At 43.8% G+C, this 24,400-nt stretch overlaps 1 protein-coding gene across 3 annotated transcripts; it reads left to right on the top strand.

Annotated features, from left to right (window-relative positions):
• Positions 1-428: 428 nt before the first annotated feature.
• SLC5A12 (solute carrier family 5 member 12) lies at positions 429-24,325 on the top strand. Of its 3 annotated transcripts, none has more exons than XM_068147820.1 (15): positions 429-1,083; positions 3,974-4,039; positions 5,058-5,109; positions 6,691-6,758; positions 8,140-8,294; positions 9,244-9,384; positions 10,658-10,787; positions 11,105-11,193; positions 12,123-12,235; positions 13,460-13,527; positions 14,168-14,254; positions 14,973-15,151; positions 15,734-15,837; positions 16,046-16,167; positions 24,078-24,325. In XM_068147820.1, the coding sequence occupies exons 1-15, from the start codon at positions 727-729 to the stop codon at positions 24,120-24,122; spliced, it is 1,776 nt and encodes a 591-aa protein (XP_068003921.1). In that variant the 5' UTR covers positions 429-726; the 3' UTR covers positions 24,123-24,325. The 3 variants fall into 3 exon arrangements, with proteins under 3 accessions (XP_068003921.1, XP_068003920.1, XP_068003919.1); XM_068147819.1 differs by lacking the exon at positions 24,078-24,325 and adding an exon at positions 17,790-19,147 and having other exon boundaries at positions 13,460-13,518; XM_068147818.1 differs by lacking the exon at positions 24,078-24,325 and adding an exon at positions 17,790-19,147.
• Positions 24,326-24,400: the final 75 nt, after the last annotated feature.

Genomic DNA, 24,400 nt, shown 5'->3' with positions numbered 1-24,400 from the left:
GCTCCCAAACACACCAAGGCTGGGCTATGGCAGGGGAGAAAGCAACACAGTTACTTTTAACCATTAAAGGCTTCAGTTCTTCAGGGCAGCCTTAATTTCCAGAGGGTCTACCAAGAAGCACACATAGAATGCCAAAGGACAATTCTGAAGCCTGTCTTTGATCTTCAGTTTTAGTTTTTAACTATCCAGAGGCATTGCTCATCTGCAAAGAAGCTCACTAGTGATGCCACAGGTCCTACACTGAGCTTTCATTCAGTTCACTGTCCTCTAGTTCTTTCTTTTCTCTTCTCAACCAACCATTTAAGAATACTGAGAAGTTGGAAGAGAGTGAGATCAAGTCGATGTGTCAGGCTAATGTTTAACTGTAAATTAAAACCTCACAGATAAAAAGGGAGTGTACTACAGATTTCACAGCTAGATCCCCCCACTCCAGCCTGCCTGACACAAACATTGGTAGCACTAGGGTCTAATAGCATTCAGCACCTTCCCATCTCATCCTTACTTCTTCTTTGGGTTTTTTTGTCCTTAGAATTGAACTGGATTGACACACACACACCCCTCCCCCTCCCCTCTACCCCCAAATCTCCTAGCTGAATAGTCTGTTTATTATTTGCCATTGATGAGCTACAGATAAGCTTCAACTTTGCTGTCAACTGAGTTAGACTGTTCAGAGCAACAGCTCTAGAGAACTGGATTCTTCCATCAGAGAATCATCCAGCTGGTGCTATGTCAAACTTTGTAGCCCCAGAAATCAAAACCTTTGTGGCTTGGGACTATGCTGTTTTTGCAGCACTCTTTTTAGTGTGTGCTAGCATTGGAGTCTTTTTCGCCGTTAAAGAGAGGAAGAAGAAAACTTCAAAGGAATTTTTGGTGGGTGGCAGGCAGATGACATGTGGACCAATAGCTTTCTCTCTCACAACAAGCTTCATGTCAGCAGTAACAGTTCTGGGGACACCCTCTGAAGTCTATCGCTACGGGGCATCCTTCGTGTTGTTCTTCCTTGCCTACGCCCTTGTCATCTTCTTTACTGCTGAACTCTTTCTGCCTGTGTTTTACAGATCTGGCATTACAAGCACTTATGAGGTAAGCAAAAATTATTTCCAAAAGGGCAGTGCTTTAACACAAGCCAATATCATGCAAATAAATGACTTCAGAGAAAATTCTTCCAGCAGAAGAGTTTCTGCAGTGTTTTACAGAATGAGCACATCAACGCAGGGAATTGTTTTCAGGAACAGGTTGCATTGTTCTAAGCAGTTATTTCTATCACATAAGTTGAATCCTAGCTGCTTTGGATACTGCATTCCTGTACCATATCCATCCCCTGATTATTTTTCTTAGACTCATGCTTTATTGTTGTGATGAAAGTGATGATTGCTAGCCTGGTTTTCCCAGCCAGAAAAAAATATCGCAGGAATCTAAGCTGACATTGCACATTGCTGTGTTTCTTGACTCCTTGGTCAGAAGCCTTGCAGTCATGGATCTACTACATGGGTATGTAGCGATAGGATGAATGGCAATGCTTTTAAAGTAGAGCAGAGTGGATTTAGGTTGGACACTAGGAGGAAATTCTTTACAATGAGGGTAGTGAAATACTGGAACAGGTTTCCCAGAGAGGTGGTGGAGGCACCCTCCAAAGAAGCGTTCAAGGTCAAGCTTGTTGGGACCTTGAGCAACCTGATCTAGTTGAAGATGTCCCTGCTTCCTGCAGGGGGGATGGACAAGATGCCCTTCAAGGGTCCCTTCCACCCAACGCATTCTATGATTCTATGAAAGCAACAATTCAGGTCAGAGCTTCTGCTATGCATATATGGCAAAAACAGGACAAAGGTTTGCACACCAGCGCCAAATTAGCTTGCAGCTGGAAGATATTTAAAGCATATCCAAATGCTTCTGGTCTTATAAGTAACTATTCCAGTCCCTTTAAAGAACAGATATTAAAGACAGACTTTAAGAACAAAGTTCAAGAGTATCCAATTCAAAGTTGGTTTAGATTTGGCAGCTTGATCCTATTTTGTTATAAATATGGACTATTTGGTAATCAAAAAGGTGAGGTGGGGATAAGGGACAAAGGAAGAGATGATGAGAGATCTCATTCCTGGAGAATTAATCTAGGGATTCTCTAAGATATAATATAAATGGCCTCTGATTTTTTGAGAGGTTTTGGCTGGCATTCCTCCTGGAGCACATTATTTTCTTCATTTGACAGTTTAGTGGCTAAAAAGAAATAAAAAGAGTCAGTAGTCATAGAATCAATAAGTCCTTGTGATGTTATTGCTAGGAGCACAGTGTGCAGCCCTCATTGTCTGCGCACCCATTGGGCAGTCACTGAACATTTGGTAACAACCTTTCAGTCACTTTAATCAGCTGCTGCAAATTTGGTTGCTCCTGTTTATGAGCAGTTTCAACTAGGCATGAACTGCAAGAAAAGAAGCAGGTTAGTCTGGGAGGAGCTTCCTGGTAATAGAAAGCCAAGGAGAGGCTTAGGTCAAACAGCTCTGCCTGGGTATTTGGAAGTATTCCAGTTACAGGTTGGAAAAAGGTCAGATTGAGTATCTATGTCCCTTGTCCTAAGTAACTGCATTTTCTAGCTTGCTTTGGGGCAAGATCAGAGAGCAGATTACTTTTCTCATCTGAACAGTCTAAGAAAGCTATCACTGTAGCCAGAGAGCCCCTTCAAGCTCTTAGAATAGGATAGGATAGGATAGGATAGGATAGGATAGGATAGGATAGGATAGGGTAGGATAGGATAGGATAGGATAGGATAGGATAGGATAGGATAGGATAGGGTAGGATAGGATAGGATAGGATAGGATAGGATAGGATAGGATAGGATAGGATAGGATAGGATAGGATAGGGTAGGATTCTTCTCTCTCGAGAAGCACAACTCTTCAAGGATTATGTTTAGGAACAAGTGACATTCCATAGGTTAGCTGTCCATTTGTCTGGCAGAATGTGGGGCTTATCATGCAAGAGACACAAGAAAGATGAATATGCAGGTGAACCTTCAAATTTGGTTGCTCCTGTTTGTGACCAGTTTCAACTAGGCATGAACTGCAAGAAAAGAAACAGGTTAGTTTGAGAGGAGCTTCCTGGTAACAGAAAGCTCTAGGTGAACCTGCCTTGGCAGAGGGGTTGGAATCGATGATTTCCAGAGGTCCCTTCCAACCCTTAGCTTACTGTGATGAACAAAATTAATAAGAAAGCAACTGCTTTGGAAATACTATGGCTAGAGATTTGTAAAAGTGAAGAAGCTTGTGCAGCCTGTGTCTTGTGAGTGCTCAGGAGCACAAAGGACTATGGCACATGGAGAGATCCAGCCCACTATGGAAGGCCTTCCACAGGGTTAACAACTGAGATTTAATTGGTTTTGTCAACTCTATAGAAAGACTCCAGGATCTCTTTCCACAGTTGTGTGGTAATTTGGAACACTTCTCTGCATCCACCTAGAAGTCTATGAGGAGCCCACTTGCCTCTCCACATTGATGATTTAGCCTCAGGCTGAGACAGAGCAAGTGAGAAAGTCAGCTTAGCTCAAGCACTGTGATGCTCAGTTGCTGCCTCTCCATCTGCCCCACCATCACTTTTGTCACTACAGGAGTCCAACTGTGCTATTTCTCCTAGAGATGACCTCGAGTTTCCTCTTCATATAGCTGGAATGTACTTCCACGTGAAGTTTACATTTATTTTCCTTGTAGCCGCTGGGCCCTTTCAGCTATTCCCAGTACAAGCAGATACTGAGTACTGCAACCCAACACATAACCTCAAGTCCATTGTACTGCTGAGAGAATGTCTTCTAATGTAATTCTCTCTGCATGTTAACACTCGTCTTCTCCTGTTCATTACTCGTGGCAGTAGTGCCAGTTGCCAGTAATTTTCCTTGCATAACAAGCTGTTACTCAGGGCAAACAGAAGGTTAATAGCTGTGTCAGGGATGCTACGTGTGCAACTCACTGAAATTCCTCTTTTTCCTAGTATTTGGAGTTAAGATTTAACAAGATCGTTCGCCTTGCTGCAACATTGATCTATGTCCTGCAGACGGTAAGAAGACATTCGCTCTTTGCTTGTGCTAATTCCACCCAACACTTGCTCAGGTGGATCCCTGCCTGTACATTTTTCACAATGAGGTGTTTTAATGAGTCCTCCTCGTTAATTTCTTCATGTGGACTGTGCATATTAAGAAAAAAAGCACAGATGATTCCCTAACTTTGTAGCTTTCTCCTCTTCAGGATTAAAAATGCATTCTTTGCTGCCTGATACTTGGATGCTGTGCTGAACTCACAGCTTCTCAAATTCTTGGTCTCGTGTTCACCTGAAGTATCTGCAAATCAGTGGACTTTGCCTTTCTTAAGAAGCTAGGTGAGGTGCGCTGGGTACACTTAATTCAACAGTTACCCATTGATGACTCTGGGGTGTCTCATTTGAAAGCTGTTGCACATTGCATCTCCTGGGGAGATTCCCAGGTTGCTCCAGTCCCAGCAGGGACCATCTCAAGAAATGACACTAGTTATGCAGTTGATGGAAAGATGGGATTTGATGGGATATTGGAAGACATCTCTTTCTACATAAATTCCAGTTTATTAATTCCAAACACTTCAGCAATAGATCTGAATGCTTATTGACTTTCAGGCTTTGCTTCTCCCTCAGTGCTGACAGAACATACACATGAAGGACATTGAGTCAGCTATTTTGAAAGGGAATGAATGGAAGAAAGGAAGTTTAATTTCCAAGATCAATCCACCTTGTCTCTGCCTTGCCCTTTGTGTTGCCCTGAGAGCTCTTCTTGCCATTGACAAGGATATTTTAGTCATCTAGTCATCTTACCAATGGGTGAAATATGTAACCCTAAGACATAATGGTCCTTCCAGCAGAAAATAATTAAATTGAAGATTTTTCTTTTGTAAAGGCTGAAACAGAAAGCCATGTACAATACAAGCTGATCTAAAGAGACCTCTAGATCTGGTATGTTGCTCTGAGCCTCACTCCAAATAGAAACCTCATCACTGAGCTGTCACATATATATTTGTTTTGTTTTTTTCATGAAGCTTTATTCCTTCAGGTCCTTTACACAGGAATAGTGGTTTATGCTCCATCCCTGGCGCTCAACCAAGGTGAGTTCTCATGCTGCACTACATGGCTACCCATGCCATACCATACCCATACCCCCAGCACAAGACAATCAGAATAAAGGGAGGAAAACAAAGAAGTCTGAAAAAAACAGTTTCTCAGGAGCTCTGCAGGAAGGTTTTTGCCTGCACCTCACAGCTCTGTGTTCCTGAACCCCCCCCAAATCTCTCTCACACCAGTACATTTGCAGGAACCCAATGTTTGCTGTTCTGCTCTCCTTTGCACTCAGCAACCACCTAAAGGCATTAGCAATGAACAATTTCTCAATGTCCTGACAAAGTTCACAGTGCAAACTGATGATCCAAGACCACATTCTGTACTTTGGTTCTCCCTTCTCTGTCCCCTGTGTTCAGGTTCCCATGGGCATAACTCCATTCCCTACAGCTGAATGCTGGGCTGCTCTCTGTACCAACACTTTGAAATCATCTTCACAAATGAGATTTCACCAAGATTTGCAACTCCTGATTTCACCAAATTCAATTAGGAAGAGACTGGGAGGCTCTTTTCATTGCCTGTGGCATCCAGTTTGCCCATCCCCACCTCTCACACAGTGCTGAGCTCCCTTCCTCTGGGGCTTAACTGAACGTTAACTGACAGTTCACGTTCATGAATGATCAGGCCATACTAACTTTGCTAATAAGAAACCCTGACTGACTTACACGCCCTCACAAGCTGTACCTCCTGGGAGTGACTTAGAATCATCAAATCATTAAGGTTTAAAAAGATGTCTAAGGTCATCAACTCAAACCATCCACCAAACGCTTCCAAGACCACCACCATGGTGTGTCCTGAAGTGCCATACATACACATGTTTTTGAATGCCTCTAAGAATGTCCACCTCCCTGTTCCAATGCTTGACCACTCTTTCAATAACAACATTTCCCCCAATATCCAATCTAAACTTCCCCTGATGCAACTCCAGGCCATTTCCTCTTGCCCTGTTGCTTGTTACTTGGGAGAAGAGACCAACCCCCACTTCACTACAATGTTCTTTTGGAGAGTTGTAGAGAGCAATGAGTCTGCTCCAGGCTAAACAGCTACAGTTCTTTCAGCTTCACTTCAGTACAAGGAAAAACAAAATTTGTGTGAATTAATTTTGTGAAGAAAAATGAACATGCAAAATTGCCTTAATGCAGCCCTTTAGAGTGTTAAACTGCTCCTGGTTGCAGGCAATGAATTTAGTTTGAGGATGGGTTTTGATTTTTTTTTTCCCCCCTTAGGGTTCTTTGAAAATCTCTGAAGAACTTCATTTCCCAGCAGAAAATTCTGGACTAGGAACAGAAGGAAATCATTGCTTATAAAGCTATGTCCCATAGGAATTACTCTTCCTATGTGTTACTTTGGCAAGCTAGAAAGCTAATTAAATCAAGTTGGCAAGAAAACTACAATGCAAACCCGTATCCAGTAGCATTAAGCAACCTGAACAATCCAGCAAAGCTCCTACCAGACACTGAAGTTTAAAACGAGCAATTCTTCCCATCCTTCTAAGGCTAACAGCTTTTCTGTTACCACCCAGACCACCTACCCCCATGTTGCTAACCATTTGGTTTTCTTTGCTTCCACAGTCACTGGATTTGATCTCTGGGGCTCAGTAGTGGCAACAGGATTTGTCTGCACTTTCTATTGCACTCTGGTATGTAGCAGAGAGAAGTGAGCAGCTGGAGCACAGACTGTTAGCCATCTTTTATACATGACAGGCTGCTGTAGAAGGGTGGCTTCTACACACAGTCCAAGTGACTGAAGTTTAAAGCAGGAGAACACAGAGATACATTTCCTATAGACTCTGGTATAAGCAAGTCTGTTTGGAGATAAAAATATTTTTCTCAAGTCCTCTGCTGTATATCTCAAGGTTTTTACCACAGAGCTTGAGGCAGAGTGCAGATAAGGAGGTGATAACCTTCCTGTGGCATACTGAAACTTTTGAGAGGATGATTCCTCTTATCTATAACAGGTCATACACTGAAAAACATTGTGATGAAAAATGTGCCTCTGGTGTCACCCCAGACCAAGAACAAAGTGATAAAACCAAGGAAGGACGATCAGCAGATCACAGAGGGCTTTGCTTCTGAGTGGAAGCAACACAAGGCTCCAGATCACACTGGAAGTGGCAGAGCCCTGAGGCTCAGGACACAACTTAATTTCCCATTTTTTATTACCACTAATGCATTTTTCAAGATACCATTCCAAAATGTCAAAAACAGTTACGGTGTTGGCTCTAGCACAGATCTGACCTGATATGAATGTAGCCATGGAAGAAAAGCAAGCTGCAAATTTGGTGGTGTTATTTTTCTGTTAGGCTAACTGCAGACTGCTTGGCTCTGAGGAGTGTTCAGTCTATGGGAAACACAAACCAGCCAGCTTGTACTCCCTGAGCTTTTGTTCCATACCAAGCATTTAACTGGAGGTCAAATATTGTCATAGGACTGCAGACAAACCATTTAGGCCCTGTGCCATTTTCTGACCTGTAAAAACACAACCCTCATGGGGGAACAGAGAGTTTAAGAGGGCCCTGATTAGCTAGATACTATCCATACAGCTCCTGAAATAAAGGGGTTTTCTACCTTTTACTGTACTTTAACAAGAGGAAAGATAGGATCATAGAATCAACAGGGTTGGAAAAGATCTCAAAGATCATCAAGTCCAACCTGGCACCCAACACCTCATGACTACTAGACCATGGCAGCGAGTGCCATGTCCAATCCCCTCTTGAACACCTCCAGGGACGGTGACTCCACCACCTCCTTGGGCAGTAAATTCCAATGGCTAACAACTCTCTCTGTAAAGAACTTTCTCCTCATCTTGAGCCTAAATATCCCCTGGTGCAGCTTGAGACTGTGTCCTCTTGTTCTGGTGCTGGTTGCCTGGGAGAGGAGACCACCCCCCTCCTGGCTACAACCTCCCTTCAGGTAGTTGTAGGGAGCAATAAGGTCTCCTCTGAGCCTGCTCTTCTCCAGGCTAAACAATCCCAGCTTCTTCAGCCTCAGATGAGAACACAGAGTTTCTGTTTGTTTTAGGGAGGACTAAAAGCTGTTGTCTGGACAGATGCATTTCAAATGATTGTCATGGTGGTTGGCTTTGTGACTGTTTTGATTCGAGGAACTACTCTGAATGGTGGCTCAGCTAAGGTCTGGGAAAATGCCTACGAAGGATCACGGCTAAACCTATTTGAGTAAGGAACAAATGGTGCAAACCTTTTCTTTTTGTATGTTCAGAAACCCTCCATTCACTACGCCAAAAAATACTCAGAGTCATTATCACACTACCAATGAGCAGCCTCAGTGACAAAGAAGACCTTTTCCCCATTTCTTCAGTTTGGGGGAATGCAGCTGACCTTCAGCAAAGCTCAACTTCTCTTTGTCCTTACCCTCTTTGAACAAATTAAAGCCCTGTTGAAATGAAAGGGAGCTTTGCCATTTTAGTTCCTTTATCTACAAAGACAACCATAGATATTTATATATATGTGTGTGTGTGTGTATTCATATATATATGTGTGTGCATATATATATATATGTTTTTCATTTGCTGTTCATAAAACTGGTGCTTCATTTTAAGCACACTCACCACAGCAGCTAGCAGTGAGGCACCAGTGCACTGGGACAGCAAACTGACCTTTCCTTGGCTGTTTATGGCCTTGACTGAAAAGTTAATTGATTAAGGCAAGTCACTGACAGAATCTAGCAGCAAGGTCAAATTTTATCTGTTCTACTCCTAAGATTAGCAGAACTGCAAAGACGACAGATGCAAGACGGAAAGATGTACTTGTACTGCCCGGAATTACTGAGTAATGAAATGTCGTTGTTAATAAAAGATAACGCTGCAGCTGAAGCAATTTCTTGCAAAGGAAATAACACAGCATGATGATGTAACTAAGAGGGTGGAGGATTTTCAGAGCTCAGCAGTTGCCCTTGTTCCTTGCAGAGTTTGAGGTCCCAGGCAGAATGGCTTGCAGGGCTGTTGCTGCAGTGTGCCATGGAGCTGAAATCCGAGTATAAAACCCCCTTCAAATGTGATTTATCTCAATTAATTGGTCCTCTGACTGAGTCTACATGATTTATGTTTATTCTGACTTAAAAGTGCATAAATAAATGAAAAGAATTGTTTCTCTTTCTCTCTTCCAGCTTTGACATTGATCCTTTAAGGCGGCATACCTTCTGGACAATTGTTATTGGGGGAACATTTACATGGCTTGGGATCTACGGAGTTAATCAGTCCACAATACAGAGATGTATTTCTTGCAAATCAGAAAAGCATGCCAAGATGTAAGTTACCTGTCATTAACCTCTTGGAGCAATAGAATAGAATAGAATAGAATAGAATAGAATAGAATAGAATAGAATAGGAGTAGAAAAGAATGGGATGGAATGGAATGGAATGGAATGGAATGGAATGGAATGGAATGGAATGGAATGGAATGGAATGGAATGGAATAGAATGGAATGGAATGGAATAGAATAGAATAGAATAGAATAGACCAGGTTGGAAGAGACCATCAAGTCCAACCTGTCACACGACACCATCTAATCAACTAAGCCATGGCACCAAGCACCCCATCCAGTCTCTTCCTAAACACTTCCAGTGATGGTGACTCCACCACTGCCCTGGGCAGCACATTCCAATGGCCAATCTCTCTTTCTGTGAAGAACTTCTTCCTAACATGCAGCCTAAACCTCCCCTGGTGCAGCTTGGGACTGTGTCCTCTTGTTCTGGTGCTGGTTGCCTGGGAGAAGAGACCAACCCTCACCTGGCTACTAACAGTCTGTCAATTATGTTCAATAAATACTGGCATTCCATTGGGTCATAGGAAACTAATTTTGTCCTGACAGTTTTAGTCCCTCTGGCTCTAAATGGATTTGTAAATGCAGAAAGAAAAATGGGGCCCTGCTACCTCATGCAGTTTACTCATTTTGGGGTCAGGCTGCCTTCAGAAGCAGAGTACAGAAAAGATGTCCAGACAGAAGTTGTGCTGCCTACAGCTTTGTTGGAAAAATATATTGATTGGAATTGCATTTGTCTTGCATTGTATTCAAGTAGCTATTGATTTAATGGGGCACTAAAGTATCAGGTAAGGTCTGATTAAAATCACACTAGTAAATAATTCATTAAATTTCTACAGGATCAATGGCAAAAAACATGGTGAAACTCCACAATACAGATGTATAGGACTCCAGCCTGCTACTTCCCTCAAGCTCAGCATTAGTATGTGCAGATACTAACCAGATTTTCTTACTAAACAGATTTTTTTCTTACACCTAGGCTGACTGCTTGCCCCCTTGGCTCAAGTATAAAAGTCATCATTTTCCCCTCCAAACAGTTACCTGTTTTTCTACCTGCAATCACACTCATGTTTTCTTGAGGTTGTGATGGATTATATCAATTTATTCTGTTGAAATTCAGCCTCTGAACATGTTTGGAAGGCACAACAGCAAGAACATCACTAGCAGCAAGTCATGAGAGACCTTCAAGCCCCACTGGCTTGTAACAGCTTCTCCATATATATCTTGTGCTAAGTATAATTTCTCTCCTTTTTTCTAGGGCACTTTACCTGAATTTGCTGGGACTTTGGATAGTCCTGGGGTGTGCAGTGTTTTGTGGTTTGGTGATGTACTCTCATTACAGGAGTTGTGACCCTTGGACTGCTGAGTTCATTTCTGCACCTGATCAGGTACAGAGACCCATTATTATAACTAGGAGTTGCTTTGGTCCCAGACAAGCAAGTGTAGCTATGAAGTGTTCTGGGGTGCTTTATGTCCTCTCAGCAAATGGGCACTAAGGGTGGTTGCTAAATCAAGGGTAAAACACTCCCTCAGCATTAATCTAACTGACCACTTCTGCCAAATGTCATCCCCTTCACCAACACTCCTTGTTAGCTGGGACTAAATCTGAACCTAGTGACATGCTGAGAAGCAGCTACTTCTCTTCCAGGTGCAGGAAACTCTTAACTAATTGCTTTGTGTTGTTTCTGTGATCCTTCTATCCCAGCTCATGCCTTACTTTGTTATGGATATTTTTGCTTCGATGCCAGGAGTCCCAGGACTGTTTGTTGCCTGTGCATTCAGCGGGACGCTAAGGTCTGTGAAACTGAAATGACATTTCAGCTGTGTGCACATCCTCTGACTTGTTAGGGAGTAATCATTTTATTAGGGAGCATGCCTATACTTTGAAGGTCTTTGAAAACTGGTAAAGTGTGGCCAGCAGGAGCAGGGAGGTAATTGTGTGCCTGGACTCAGTGCTGGTTAGGCCACACCTTGAGTACTGTGTCCAGTTCTGGGCTCCTCAATTTAAGAAGGACATTGAGACTCTAGAACTTGACCAGAGAAGGACAATGAGGCTGGGGAGCAGTCTTCAGCACAAACCCTACGAGGAGAGGCTGAGGGAGCTGGGGTTGCTTAGCCTGGAGAAGAGGAGGTTCAGGGGAGACCTTATTGCTGTCTACAACTCCATGAAGAGAGGTTGTAGCCAGGTGGGGGTTGGTCTCTTCCCCCAGGCAACCAGCACCAGAACAAGAGGACACAGTCTCAAGCTGCACCAGGGGAAGTTTAGGCTCAAGGTGAGGAGAAAGTTCTTCACAGAGAGAGTGATTTGCCATTGGAATGTGCTGCCCAGGGAGGTGGTGGAGTCACCGTCCCTGGAAGTGTTCAAGAGGGGATTGGATGTGGCACTTGGTGCCATGGTTTGGTTAGTCATGAAGTGTTGGGTGACAGGTTGGCCTTGATGATCTCTAAGGTCTTTTCCAACCCTATTGATTCTATGATTCTATGAAGGGTCAGTTGGGATGAGTTTCTAGTTTGTCATGTGCCAGCATGAAGCAGAGCTTCTAGCAGTCACACATGGAACAGAAACCTCAGCAGCATCAGCTCCGTGTATGATGGTGACTACAAAATTTGCAGTTCTTGAAGAGCATAAGTGCTGAACAAGGGGAAGCATTTGCTTGTAAATACAACTTTATTTCAGACTACATTGCTTCCTAGCTACTTAACATTCTTCTCCCTCTCCACAGCACAGTAGCTGCCAGCATCAATGCTTTAGCAACTGTTACCTTTGAAGACCTGGTCAAGAAAGGTTTCCCAAACCTCTCTGAGAAGATGAGCACCTGGATCAGCAAAGGCTTATGTAGGTAACCTAGATGGGGTTCAATGGCTATTTGTTTAACAACAAAACTCTCCATCCCCCCCAGCTGCTATTCCTAAGGAGAGAATTGGGCAAAATTTTATATACTCAGTGTCAGACTCTCACAGTTCAGAGTGATGCAGGGCACTGTTTAGAGATACTCCTTCAGAAGCACACTTATGGTTTGGTAACCTTTATGGGAGTGCAACCCTTTGTAAAGTCCTGGGCTGAATGTCAACACAATTAAGCATGGCATAGTAGAGCAACAAACACAGACTGGCATCAACAACCACTGCTTAAAATCCTTGGGAAAGGTTTGTTTACTGCAAAATATTGGGGAACATTCTGGGATCTTCTTTGCTATCCAGAGAGAATATCAGTGTAGTTGTTGCCATATTGCAGCAGCATTTCTAAACATTATTACTTTGTAGTAGCCTGACAAGCCATTTCTAGCCAAGCTCAAGAGTAGTGCAGAAGGAGATTTTGTTCAGCTTTTCAGAGGAAAATAAAAACATACAAGACACAAATGGAAAGCAGATTGCCAACCAGGCAGCCAAAGTGGCTGGAGTATTTCTAAGATGCTCTTTACAAGTATTGCAGTGACATCACAACCCTTTTGTAAGTGCCATAATGGTATCATAAGCATTTACTAATGTTTGTAAATATGACTGAGGAGTCATATTTACAGTCAAAACAATACTTCCCCCCCCCCCCCCCAATTTTTGTCACTGTCTCCAGCTTTCTCTGGTCTTACTTTTCCAATTACAACTTAGATTTTTGCACTCAGGCCTTAGAAAGATACTTTATTTACCTCTGAAAGTGAGGTGTGCTAGCCCACAAGATGAGGGTTGGTTGGCTTTACTCAAGACTGCGACATGCAGAGTTTTGTCTGCCACAAAGTTAAACCTGATGTCAAAGGGAGAAAGCCATGCTGTTTGCCAACTCTTTCACCAGGTTACTTTAAAAAACAACATGAGCAGGAATATTTTTACATGAAGAATATATTCCAAATACATTTCATTGCTGAGCTCTGCTCCATAAGTGAAAACAAGCAACCAAAACTACAACAGGACCGCCTGCAAGATACTGCTGGGTGCTTAATGGTCCACTATGGACATCAAAACCTAAAGTGCAGATTTTTCCATGGTCACTTTGGTCACTAGATCAATTAGAAATCAATCCTCATATTTACCAGCACTGACAACCTCACTGCCTGACCTTTCCCAGGTATACTATATGGCATCCTGTGCACTTCAATGGCTGCAGCAGCGTCGCTGCTGGGAGGAGTTGTGCAGGTATCTCTTGCTTCAGAAACACAATGAACTGAACAAATAATGCTGGGGACAAATAATGCCTGGGGACTGCTAGATTACCTGAACAATTTCTGTGGACACTTTACAGAGAAAGAGAATAAATCATAAAAACCCCAACTCCTTTGCTAGATATTCATTGCTGGAAAATGACCTGAAGGGAACTTGTAGCCAGGAGGGGGTTGATATCTTCTTCCAGGCAACCAGCACCACAACAAGAGGACGCAGTCTCAAACTGCGCCAAGGGAAGTTTAGGCTGGAGGTGAGGAGAAAGTTCATCACAGAGAGAGTTGTTAGCCATTGGAATGGGCTGCCCAGGGAGGTGGTTGAGTCACCATCCCTGGAGGTGTTCAAAAGGGGATTGGATGTGGCACTTGGTGCCATGGTTTAGTAGTCATGAGGTGTTGGGTGCCAGGTTGGCCTTGATGATCTTTGAGGTATTTTCCAACCTTATTGGTTCTGTGATTCTGTGACACCGAGTGTGATTCTCTCTTTAATTGTGCACCAAAATCACTGTTGGTCCCTTCTGCCCCCACTATGTTACCCAGTGAAAATTACAGACTGAGTCCAGAACTGTGACACTCAGCAGCTGCACTAAGCCCCTGTCTCTTCTCTGCCATCACAGGCTTCCCTCTCCATCCATGGGATGTGTGGGGGGCCCATGCTGGGATTATTTACCCTGGGAATTGTGTTTCCTTGGGCTAACTGGAAGGTAAGAGAGAAAAAATCCCTACCTGAAAGAAAATGTCTTGGTGTTGTTTAGTCAAAGCTCAGTCTCGAAAATTGTTTGGGTTTCTTGTAGTCTCTGGGCTGCTTTTCAGATTGAGAGCCTTGAGGAATCCAAGATTTCTTTAGGGTCTTTTCTTTTTTTCACTGTGAATTTATCCCATTTGACTTTAACTCTACCCAGCCATGGAAGAGCTGGTGATTAGATCCACATGAGTGGGGTTTGTTTGGTTTTAGTTAATTTTATTCCTGACTTTCTTCTCTTTCATTGAGTAGAAAGCCTATACTCACTTTGGGACACACAATAATTTCAGTTGCTCTGCCTTTGCAGACTCAGGCAAAACACAAAGTGGGCTCAGTTCATATTGCCCCCCTGAGTGCTCCCATCATATTTACCCAGAAGTAAAACTAAACTCTCTATTGCAGTTTTGATTATAACAGTTTTGCTTCAACTCTGATTACTGGAGGGAAAATAGATTAAAACAACCCACCCCAAACTATTGTTTTGATAATCACAATTTACTTCAACTCTGATTACTGGAGGGCAATACATAACCATGCTGTATACTTGTTCAAGAGGGAGCAGAACTGATTTACACTGACAAAGGCTGTAAGCAGTCATCACCCACTTCTGCCTCATTCACAACAGCAGAGAAGCATTTCCCATGCATCACCCTTAACAGTATCTTTCCCTACCTGCCCAGGGTGCCATTGGAGGCCTCTTAGCTGGAATCACCTTAGCATTTTGGACTGGCACTGGATCTTTCATCTACCCTGCACCCCCAGCAAAGTCCATTCCCTTGCAGCTGTCGACTCTCAATTGCACACTGGCTAATGGCACCGAGGTGCTGACAACGGTGGCTACCACAGCGGCTCCAGAGAGGTACTGTCCCTCTCCTTCCCACTTCACCTGTGTTTTGGCACAGCGCACAGCCCCAGCCTGCAGCATGTGCCTGAGGTGTGCCAGTAACTGCTGAGTAGGCTGGCAGCATGAGTAACTGCCAGATCACACATCATGGAATGGTAGGGGTTGGAAGTGACCCCTGAAGATGATCTAGTCCAACCTTCCTGCTAGAACATTCTTGCATTCTGAGTGGATTTAAGGTGAATCCACTGCTTTGTTTCTTTTAAAGCTTTTGAGAGTACCACAGGAGATGCAAACATCAAAGCAGCTCTAACTAGTATCTGAGTATGGCCAGTGACAGTGATCTTCTCCAGTTTAATTGCACTTCTGGTTTATTTTTACAGTGTGTTAAACCCTGAAAATAATACCAAGTGCATAAACCAAGCTGCTACCATAGTCCAAGCTTTTCCTTGAAACAGACTTTGTGCTGGAAACTCATTAGATATAGAATTAATGGTGATTAGGGCAGCTGCAGCACAGGCTGTGCCTTGCTGGCACAGTCAAGAGACACTTACACATACCTGTTGGTCATCACTGGCTGCTTTTCTTACCTCTTCACAGGCCTTTGCTGGCAGATACCTGGTACTCCCTGTCCTACCTGTACTTCAGTGCCATTGGCTGCCTAGGCTGTGCCATCATAGGCTTGTTGATAAGCTTTATAACAGGTTGGTGTTCTATATACAAATGTGCTTTTGCATAAGAATCTGACTCAGTTGTTCACAGAGCTGTGAAAAACATGCAAGAGGCAGCTCAAGATACAGACCCAGAAGGCAGCAAGCTCCAATCCCGCTCCTCTTCACCTCACGCTCTGAGGCTCCCAAGCCTCACACCCAGCTTTTTGTAGAGTTAAGTGCCACAATTTTCTCCTTTCAGGACCTAATAAAGGTGAAGATATCCCACCAGTGTTAATTAAGCCAGTCTGCAACCCGTTCTGCTTTTGGTCAGAAAGCCTCAAGACCTCCCTGTGGTGCAGCGTGCGACATGACAAGCAGGAGGTGAGTCCCAGAGCCCAGGGGTGTCTGTGCAGCTCCATCTGCAAGGGTATGGCCACACAGAGAGCAGAGCAGCTGCCAGCAAGCACTGCATCAGGTTACACAGTGCAAGGCGCTGCTGGCTGGCAGTGAGCTCAGCCAAACCCTGATCACTTGGGCAGTAATAAATCACCCATTTCCTCTGTGTGCAGCACACAGGGACTTAGGGTTTATGAGGCAAACAGTGCTGGGGATGGTCCATGAGGCTGCCCTCCCTCTCCCTGCCCTCCCTGTTCCAGCAGCCAAGCAGAGACAAAACTGCACTTTACACCCCGGAGAGGAGTTCACCGAGTTACTGCCTCCTCCCACCCAGCACTGGCTCCTTCTCTGGAGACTTCCAAAACCTACTTGGATACGTGTGTGTGTGACCTGCCCTGGGTGATCCTGCTTTGGCAGCAGGGTTAGACTCAACGATCTCTGGAGGTTCCTTCCAACCCCTAACATTCTGTGATTCATCCAGAACTTCTTGGGAGGAAAAAGAAATATATCAATAAAAGCAGTAAAAAACCAACCAAAAACCCCCAACAAAACATAAAAAAAACCCCATAGGTGCATTTATTGCCTTGCATTTGTCTAAAGTGTAGAATACCAGCATGAATCATGGAGTTGCAGTGTGAAACCACTGAGGCAAGTGCAATGAAGGACAAAAAAATATATTCCACTAAAATACAAATACATACACAAATGAAATACTAAATTTAAGGAACTGGGAATGCACCAAGAGTGCATTTCAAGCCTTTCACATGAACAGAGGAGTTATAAGAAAGGGTTTTTGCTGATTTTGCCAAAGACCTTCCATGGGGGAATGAGAAAATCAGTGGTGCCCATAGAGGGGACACACTGAGGAGAGTCTATCTGTGGGTCTGAGAGCTAGTTAGGCAGTGAGCTAACTCCTCAGGTTTATAAGAAAGGATGTCAAGATTTCAAAATGCAGCAAGATACCCTTTAAGAATAGAGTAGAATAGAATAGAATTAGAATAGAATAGAATAGAATAGAATAGAATAGAATTAGAATAGAATAGAATAGAATAGAATAGAATAGAATAGAATAGAGCAGGTTGGAAAAGAACTTTGAGATCATCAAGTCCAACCTATCATCCAACACCATCTAATCAACTGAACCATGGCACCAAGCAACCCATCCAGTCTCTTCTTAAACACCTCCAGTGATGGTGACTCCACCACCTCCCTGGGCAGCACATTCCAATGGCCAATCTCTCTTTCTGTGAAGAACTGCTTCCTAACATGCAGCCTAAACCTCCCCTGGTACAGATGAGACTGTGTCGTCTTGTTCTGGTGCTGGGTGCCTGGGAGAAGAGACCAACCCCCACCTGTCTACAACCTCCTTTCAGGTAGTTGTAGACAGCAATAAGGTCTCCCCTGAGCCTCCTCTTCTCCAGGCTAAGCAACCCCAGCTCCCTCAGTCTCTCTTCATAGGGCTTGTGCTCCAAAGCCCCTCCCCAGCTTTATTGCCCTTCTCTGGACACGTTCCAGCAACTCAACACTTTAAGTAACAGCAAAACCCACCAGTGCATACAGGTTTCAAACTACTAGAGTACTTTTTTTCTGTTTTGTTTTTTGTTCAGGTTGACTTTGAAAAAAATTTGCCTAATGTTATTGCAAATAAAGCTGCAGGAGATGACACCCTCAAAAATATCAACAGAGACCACGAACGGCACTTCCCTGGTTACAACCCTGAGGAAAACTCCTATACTAATATCACCAGAGAATCTCGCCTCTAGAAGCTGGGGGACAAGAGACATTTCACCCAGCTGTATTATCACAGTATCACAGTGTCACCAAGGTTGGAAGAGACCTCAAAGATCATCGAGTCCAATCTGTCACCACAGACCTCATGACTAAACCATGGCACCAAGTGCCATGTCCAATCCCCTCTTGAACACCTCCAGGGATCACAGTATCACAGTATAACTAAGGTTGGAAGAGACCTCAAGGATCATTGAGTCCAACCTACCAACCCAGACCTCATGACTAGACCATGGCACCAAGTGCCACGTCCAATCCCCTCTTGAATGCCTCCAGGGATGGTGACTCAACCACCTCCCTGGGCAGCACATCCCAATGACGAACAACTTGCTTGGTGAAGGACTTTCTCCTCACCTTGAGTCTAAATCTCCCCTGACGCAGCTTGAGACTGTGTCCCCTTGTTCTGGTGCTGGTTGCCTGGGAGAAGAGACCAACCACTTCCTGGCTACAACCACCTTTCAGGTAGTTGTAGAGGGCAATGAGGATGGTGACTCCACCACCACCCTGGGCTATTCCTCCAGCTCAGAAACGAATAGGAGATTTTATTGCATTTAACCACCTTGTGGGGGACCAAGAGGGAACAACTGATCTCTGTAGCAATAAAGGCCAGATTTGTGTTGATGAATTTCATGACAGACCTAGGGAATCATCAGGTGAGAGGGGAGTTTGGAAGCACTGCATCTTCAGAAGAAATGTTTAATGGATATTGTCCTGGAAGCCATGCTCAGAACTAGCCGCAACACATCTGCATCACGTGTTCTGGTCAGCAACTGGTCATTGAAGGGAAACATCGAAGGTGAGCTTGAGGTAAAGACTTCAGAGAACTTTCTGAGGTCTCTCACTAAGGTGAGTCTGTGAGTTACCCTCTGATGGAGGTAAGAGGAGGGAGATCAGGCTGAGTTAGTCTCTGCCTATTCCCAGGTATCATAAAAAGCCTCCTCAAAGGAACATTGTATAGACCAGACTGGTCTTTTAATGACTGAGTTAACCATCTTGCTTCCTCTGTGGAACTCAGATGTCTTTATAATGCCTTATTGTAAAAACTATAAGAGAGAGTAACAAATTTTCCTTAGAATTCAGGATAGTTCTTTATCCATGTTAGTCTTGGAAAGACATCTATCCTTCCAGCTCAAACAGATCCATCTACTACCTTTATGCAATAAAGAAAATAAACCAACATTTGATGATGATGTCTCCTAATTGATAATCCATGCTGAATTTTGAAAAAGGACACATAATTTATCTGCCAGGCAGCAGGGGACCTGGGGGTGCTGGTTGACAGTATGCTGAACATAAGCCAGCGGTGTGCCCAGGTGGCTGGGAGGGGAAATGACATCCTGGGCTGCATCAGAAACAGTGTGGCCAGCAGGGGCAGGGAGTTCATTCTGCCTCTGTACTCAGCACTGGTTGGGCCACACCTGAAGTGCTGTGTCTGGTTCTGGGCTCCTCAATTTAAGAAGGACAGTGAGATGCTTGAGCATGTCCAGAGCGGGGCAGCAAGGCTGGTGAGAGGTCTTGAGCACAAACCCTATGGGGAAGGGCTGGGGGAGCTGGGGTTGTTTAGCCTGGAGAGGGGGAGGCTCAGGGGAGACCTTATTTCTCTCTTCAGCTACATGAAAGGAGGTTGCAGAAAGGCGGGGGTTGGTCTCTTCTACCAAGCAACCAGCACCAGAACAAGAGGATATAGTCTCAAGCTGTGACAGGGGGAGTTTAGGCTTGAGGTGAGGAGAAAGTTCTTCACAGAGAGAGTAATTGGTCAAGTGGAATGTGCTGCCCAGGGGGGCGGTGGTGTCACCGTCTCTGGAGGTGTTCAAAAAAGGATTGGATGTGGCACTTGGAGCTATGGTTTAGTTGTCATGAGGTGCTAAGTATTAGGTAATAGGTTGGACTTGATGATCTCTGAGGTCTTTTCCAACCTGGTTGATTCTTTGATCCTGTGGAAATAACCTGTCTAATAAAGTATCTTGGAAGAAGGTACCTAGTCCCCTAAGCACTCTGTTTCAGTGAAACACATTTCCTTTCTACCAGGGCACAATGACTTCCCTGCTCCTGCTGGCCACTCTATTCTGGATACAGGCCAGGATGCCACTGGCCTTCTTGGCCACCTGGGCACACTGCAGGCTCATGTTCAGCCTACCCAGTACCAGTACCCCCAGGTCCCTTTCTGCCTGGCTGCTCTCCAGCCACTCTGACCCCAGCCTGTAGCACTGCATGGGGTTGTTGTGGCCAACGTGTAGAACCCGGCACTTAGATGTGTTAAATCTCATGCCTTTGGACTCTGCTCATCTGTCCAGCTTGTCAAGGTCTCTCTGCAGAGCTCTCCTACGCTCTAACAGATCAACACCTGCCCCCAGCTTGGTGTCATCTTCAATTCAGTTATGGACCCAGCTGATACATTTAGCTTGTACTGCTTCGAAGAATACAGCCGTTGCTTTTGCTCTATCAGCAACCATCTTTATGATGCATCTGGGTCAGCTTGGTCTTTGAAGTTATTTCCCTTGTCTGTGCTCATGTTCTGACTCTGGAAATGGTCCCAGGATGTTCAACCAGAGCACAGAAATAGCAGTCTGTAGGTGACATTGCTTTGCTTGTGCGGGACAGTTTGTCAACAAACCGAGAGCCAAGTCAGTATTTGTGTCAATCCCTTTCACACCATTCACATCTCATAAAAGTGCACAGCTGGGTCTGGCTGGCAGCCCCTCATCTCATGTGACTTGTTTTCCTTTCATGCTTCCACCCTTGGTATGGCTAGCAAGGCAGAGATGGAAACTCAGTAAATAACGCTGTGGTACCATTTATACCTCACAGCTACACGCAGTATCACTTCGATTATATTAACAGAGCCTAATGTATCATGCTTAAGGATGTAAAAGAATTTCACAGTGAAGGTGGTTCAGAACATCCAGTGTGAAGCTACATAGATGGTGGATGATAAATCCCTCTCTATTCATAGTTGGAGAGTATTTCAGAGACATCTAACTGTGAAAACAGCCAGGTGTGCCCTGGGTATTTCTTCGACACTCACTGCAGCATCCTCATCTCTGCATGGGAAGGGAAGGGAAGTCATTCTGCCCCTGTACTCAGCACAGGTTAGGCCACATCTTGAGTACTGTGTCCACTTTTGGGCCCCTCAATTCAAGAAAGATGTTGAGTTGCCCAGACATGTCCAGAGAAGGGCAACAAAGCTGGTGAGGGGTTTGGAGCACAAGCCCTGTGAGGAGCAGCTGAGGGAGCTGGGGTTGCTTAGCCTGGAGAAGAGGAGGCTTAGGGGAGACCTTATTGCCATCTACAAATACCTGAAGAGAGGTTGTAGCCAGGTGGGGATTGGTCTCTTTTCCCAGCCAAGCAGCATCAGAACAAGAGGACACAGTCTCAAGCTGTGCCAGGGGATGTTTAGGCTGAATCTTAGGAAGAAATTCTTCACAGAAAGAGAGATTGGCCATTGGAATGTGCTGCCCAGGGAGGTGGTGGAGTCACCATCACTGGAAATGCTTAAGAAGAGACTGGATGAGGCATTTGGTGCCATGGTTTAGTTGATTAGATGGTGCTGGATGATAGGTTGGACTTGATGATCTCGAAGGTCTTTTCCAACCTGGTTAGTTCTGTATTCTGTATGCTGGAAACATAATAGTTTGCATTTTATTGGTGCTTTTTTTCACTAATTGACCAACACCTTTGCACTGCATTCACTAGACTCAGCATGTTTCCATGTTCTTTGCAAAAGGACAAAAGATATTCTTCATTTGTCCATTTACTGTGAAAAAAGAAAAAAAAACACAAAGCCACAATAAAAGTGAGTTAGGCTGGCTAGAACCGCAGCATCCTAAATGAGAAAGAAGAAATATCCTGTAGACTTTCTCTTTAATGTCCCATTGCTGGTCTATCTTTGCTTCAACTAAAGCTGCACATTGAGCCTAAGTTTTCTTTTTTCTGTATCTTTAAAGGAGCCAGTCATTCCAAAAGGTTTTACTAAGTCCAACACATGGACCTAGGTATGACAGCTAAAATCATTAATCAGTAATGCATAATTCTACCAAGATTTAAGGATGTGGCCTTGAAAGATTTCCATTTGGATGAAATACTCCTGTCAGTATTGTTTACAGCTATCACCTTATCTTTTCATTTGCTTTATGTCCTGAGCCATTGATTCTTTCAGAGAAGAGCTAGTCTGTACATTTGACTTGAAAAAATGAAGTCAATAAATGAGGAACCTATTAACTCTAACCCAAGAGCTTCAAAACTTAAGTTGCCCAGGGAGGTCATGAATGCCCACTCCCTGGAGGTGTTCGAGGCCAGGCTGGATGAGGTCTTGAGCAACCTGGTCTAGTGGAAGGTTTCCCATGGTGGGAGGATTGGATCCAGATGTTCTTCAAGGTCCCTTCCAACCTAAACCATTGTAGAAATCTGTGAGTTTAAGAAACTGTGAAAGCAGCAGACCACAAATGATTGAAAATTTGAACAGTGAGCCTAGATGTGCCTCGAGACTACAGCGAGTGAGGATTTGATTGTCAAAAGTTAAAGATGTCTGAGCCAGCTTAAACGCTTAAATCACTTCCTTACAATCCTCTGGTTTGAAGGCTGGGGAGTGCTCGCTTTTCAAGTCTTCAGTTTCTTCTTAATTACCTTTGAGTATGTGCAATAATGAAGCTCAAAGCCTCTTTCAAAGATATCCAAGTTTATTACTGAAAAAAAAAAAAGCAATATTCAAATGTGTATGATACAGTAAGTAGTTGCATTTGTACATGTAAACCTTGATAAAGTAAACAGCATCTCAAAGACAAAATTTATGCCAAAGGTGTCTTACAATAATTTATCAGACCAACAACTTTTTGTTTTGTTTTGTTTTGTTTTGTTCCCCCCCCCCCCACCCCCCCCCCCCAGTGAATTCTTTTAGTTCTGGGGTACAGATTGGCTTGTGAAAGTCACCTTAAAACCCAAAAGAACCCAAAAGCTGACAGGCCAGAGGAACTTCTAGCTTGTAGTGCATAAAATTCAATTGCTCTGAAACGCTCTGTGGTTAACTGGAATCCTATTTCAAATGTTACTTACAAAGTGTGGATTTATGAATAGAAAAAATAGCTGATTTTTTTCTTCTTATTCCTTGCTTAGAAACCAAGTTGTATTTAAATATTACAGAAATCTCAAATATATACACACTTTAAGAAATCTCTTGCTGTCGTGATATTGCAAGTTAGCCAGGACTACCAGAGTAAAAAAATGATTGAACCATGTTATTCAGTTAAGAGTTTACATGAGATCATTTCACAGAACTGAAATTTCAGTGGTGCTACTCTAGGTAAAAATCAGAGCTAACAACTTGGACGATTGTTCAATACAAAACTCTGAGTCACCTAAAAAGAACACAAAAGAAAAAGCTGATCTGTTTCTTTTTTTTTCTTCACTATTAACAGGAAAAAAAAATATAATCAGTGTTTAGAATCTCATTAGCTTTAGACTGCATTGGGTTTAATCCTAATTTCTCTGCCAGTAGTATTCTAACAACCAGCTCATGGCAATAAGAATGAGAACTATGGAGAACGCAGAACATAATAGAGGCTATGGCAAAAAAGCTGAAAGGAGCCAGCAGAACTAACACAAAGCAATTTCCAGTGCAGTGAGGAAGGAATACACCATTAATATTTCAAGACTAAATCCCAATCCTGGGTTAAAAAAGTTCCTGTATAACATGGAGTAGTGAAGTGAATTCTCTACAGTTTCTCGTTGTGCCATTCTAACATTGTGCTGTCGTGGGAACGCTGTGCTATCATGCTTATGCCAATACCAATCCCTGATATGTCTCTAATACCATCCCTGGTATGTCTCTAATACCCCTGGTATTACAGAAGAATTGTCAGTGTGAGTCTATTACATAAATTGGATCATGTGGGGCACTGGGGACTCAATGTGTGCTTGTAGGGAGGGACCTAAGGAGTGCAAAATGCAGTGCTTGGGAAGGTAGCTGAAGGGACCGGTCCAGAAATGGGTGGCCTAGAGGCACATGTTAACTGCACCTCGTGCTTCCTTGCACTGCCCTTTCCAGTGCTTACCAACTTGTAAAAAGCACCAGACAAACTCATATTGGTGCACTTTTTTCTTTGGCTTCTCAGTTAGGGACATCCAGAGAGAGTCTGCAAAAAATTCTGCAGTTATGAAACTGGCCTGGACATTGGACCATCAGCAAGAAGTCATCACTGAATAAAACCACTGTGGATAAGTAAAGAATGAGCCAGAGGAGAAAAAGGATCAGGAGGGCTGTCACTATACTCCATCTTCAAGCCCTTCTTTTGCAGAACCTTTTGGAAGCCTGGAGAAAAAACTTAAAGTGAAGAGGAGCCCTTTGCTGACACTCAGCCTCCACACACTGCCCTGTTGCATTTCGCTGCAGCAGAACATGGGCCTTGTGAGCATGAAGCTGAGCATGAAAAGACCT

The sequence above is a fragment of the Melanerpes formicivorus genome, unplaced genomic scaffold (genome assembly GCF_026170545.1).
Source record: "Melanerpes formicivorus ecotype bairdi unplaced genomic scaffold, bMelFor1.0.p_v2 SCAF_16, whole genome shotgun sequence".
In the NCBI taxonomy this organism is placed as follows: domain Eukaryota; kingdom Metazoa; phylum Chordata; class Aves; order Piciformes; family Picidae; genus Melanerpes; species Melanerpes formicivorus.
Note: the sequence above shows the minus strand (reverse complement) of the source record. Positions and strands in the feature narration are given on the sequence as shown.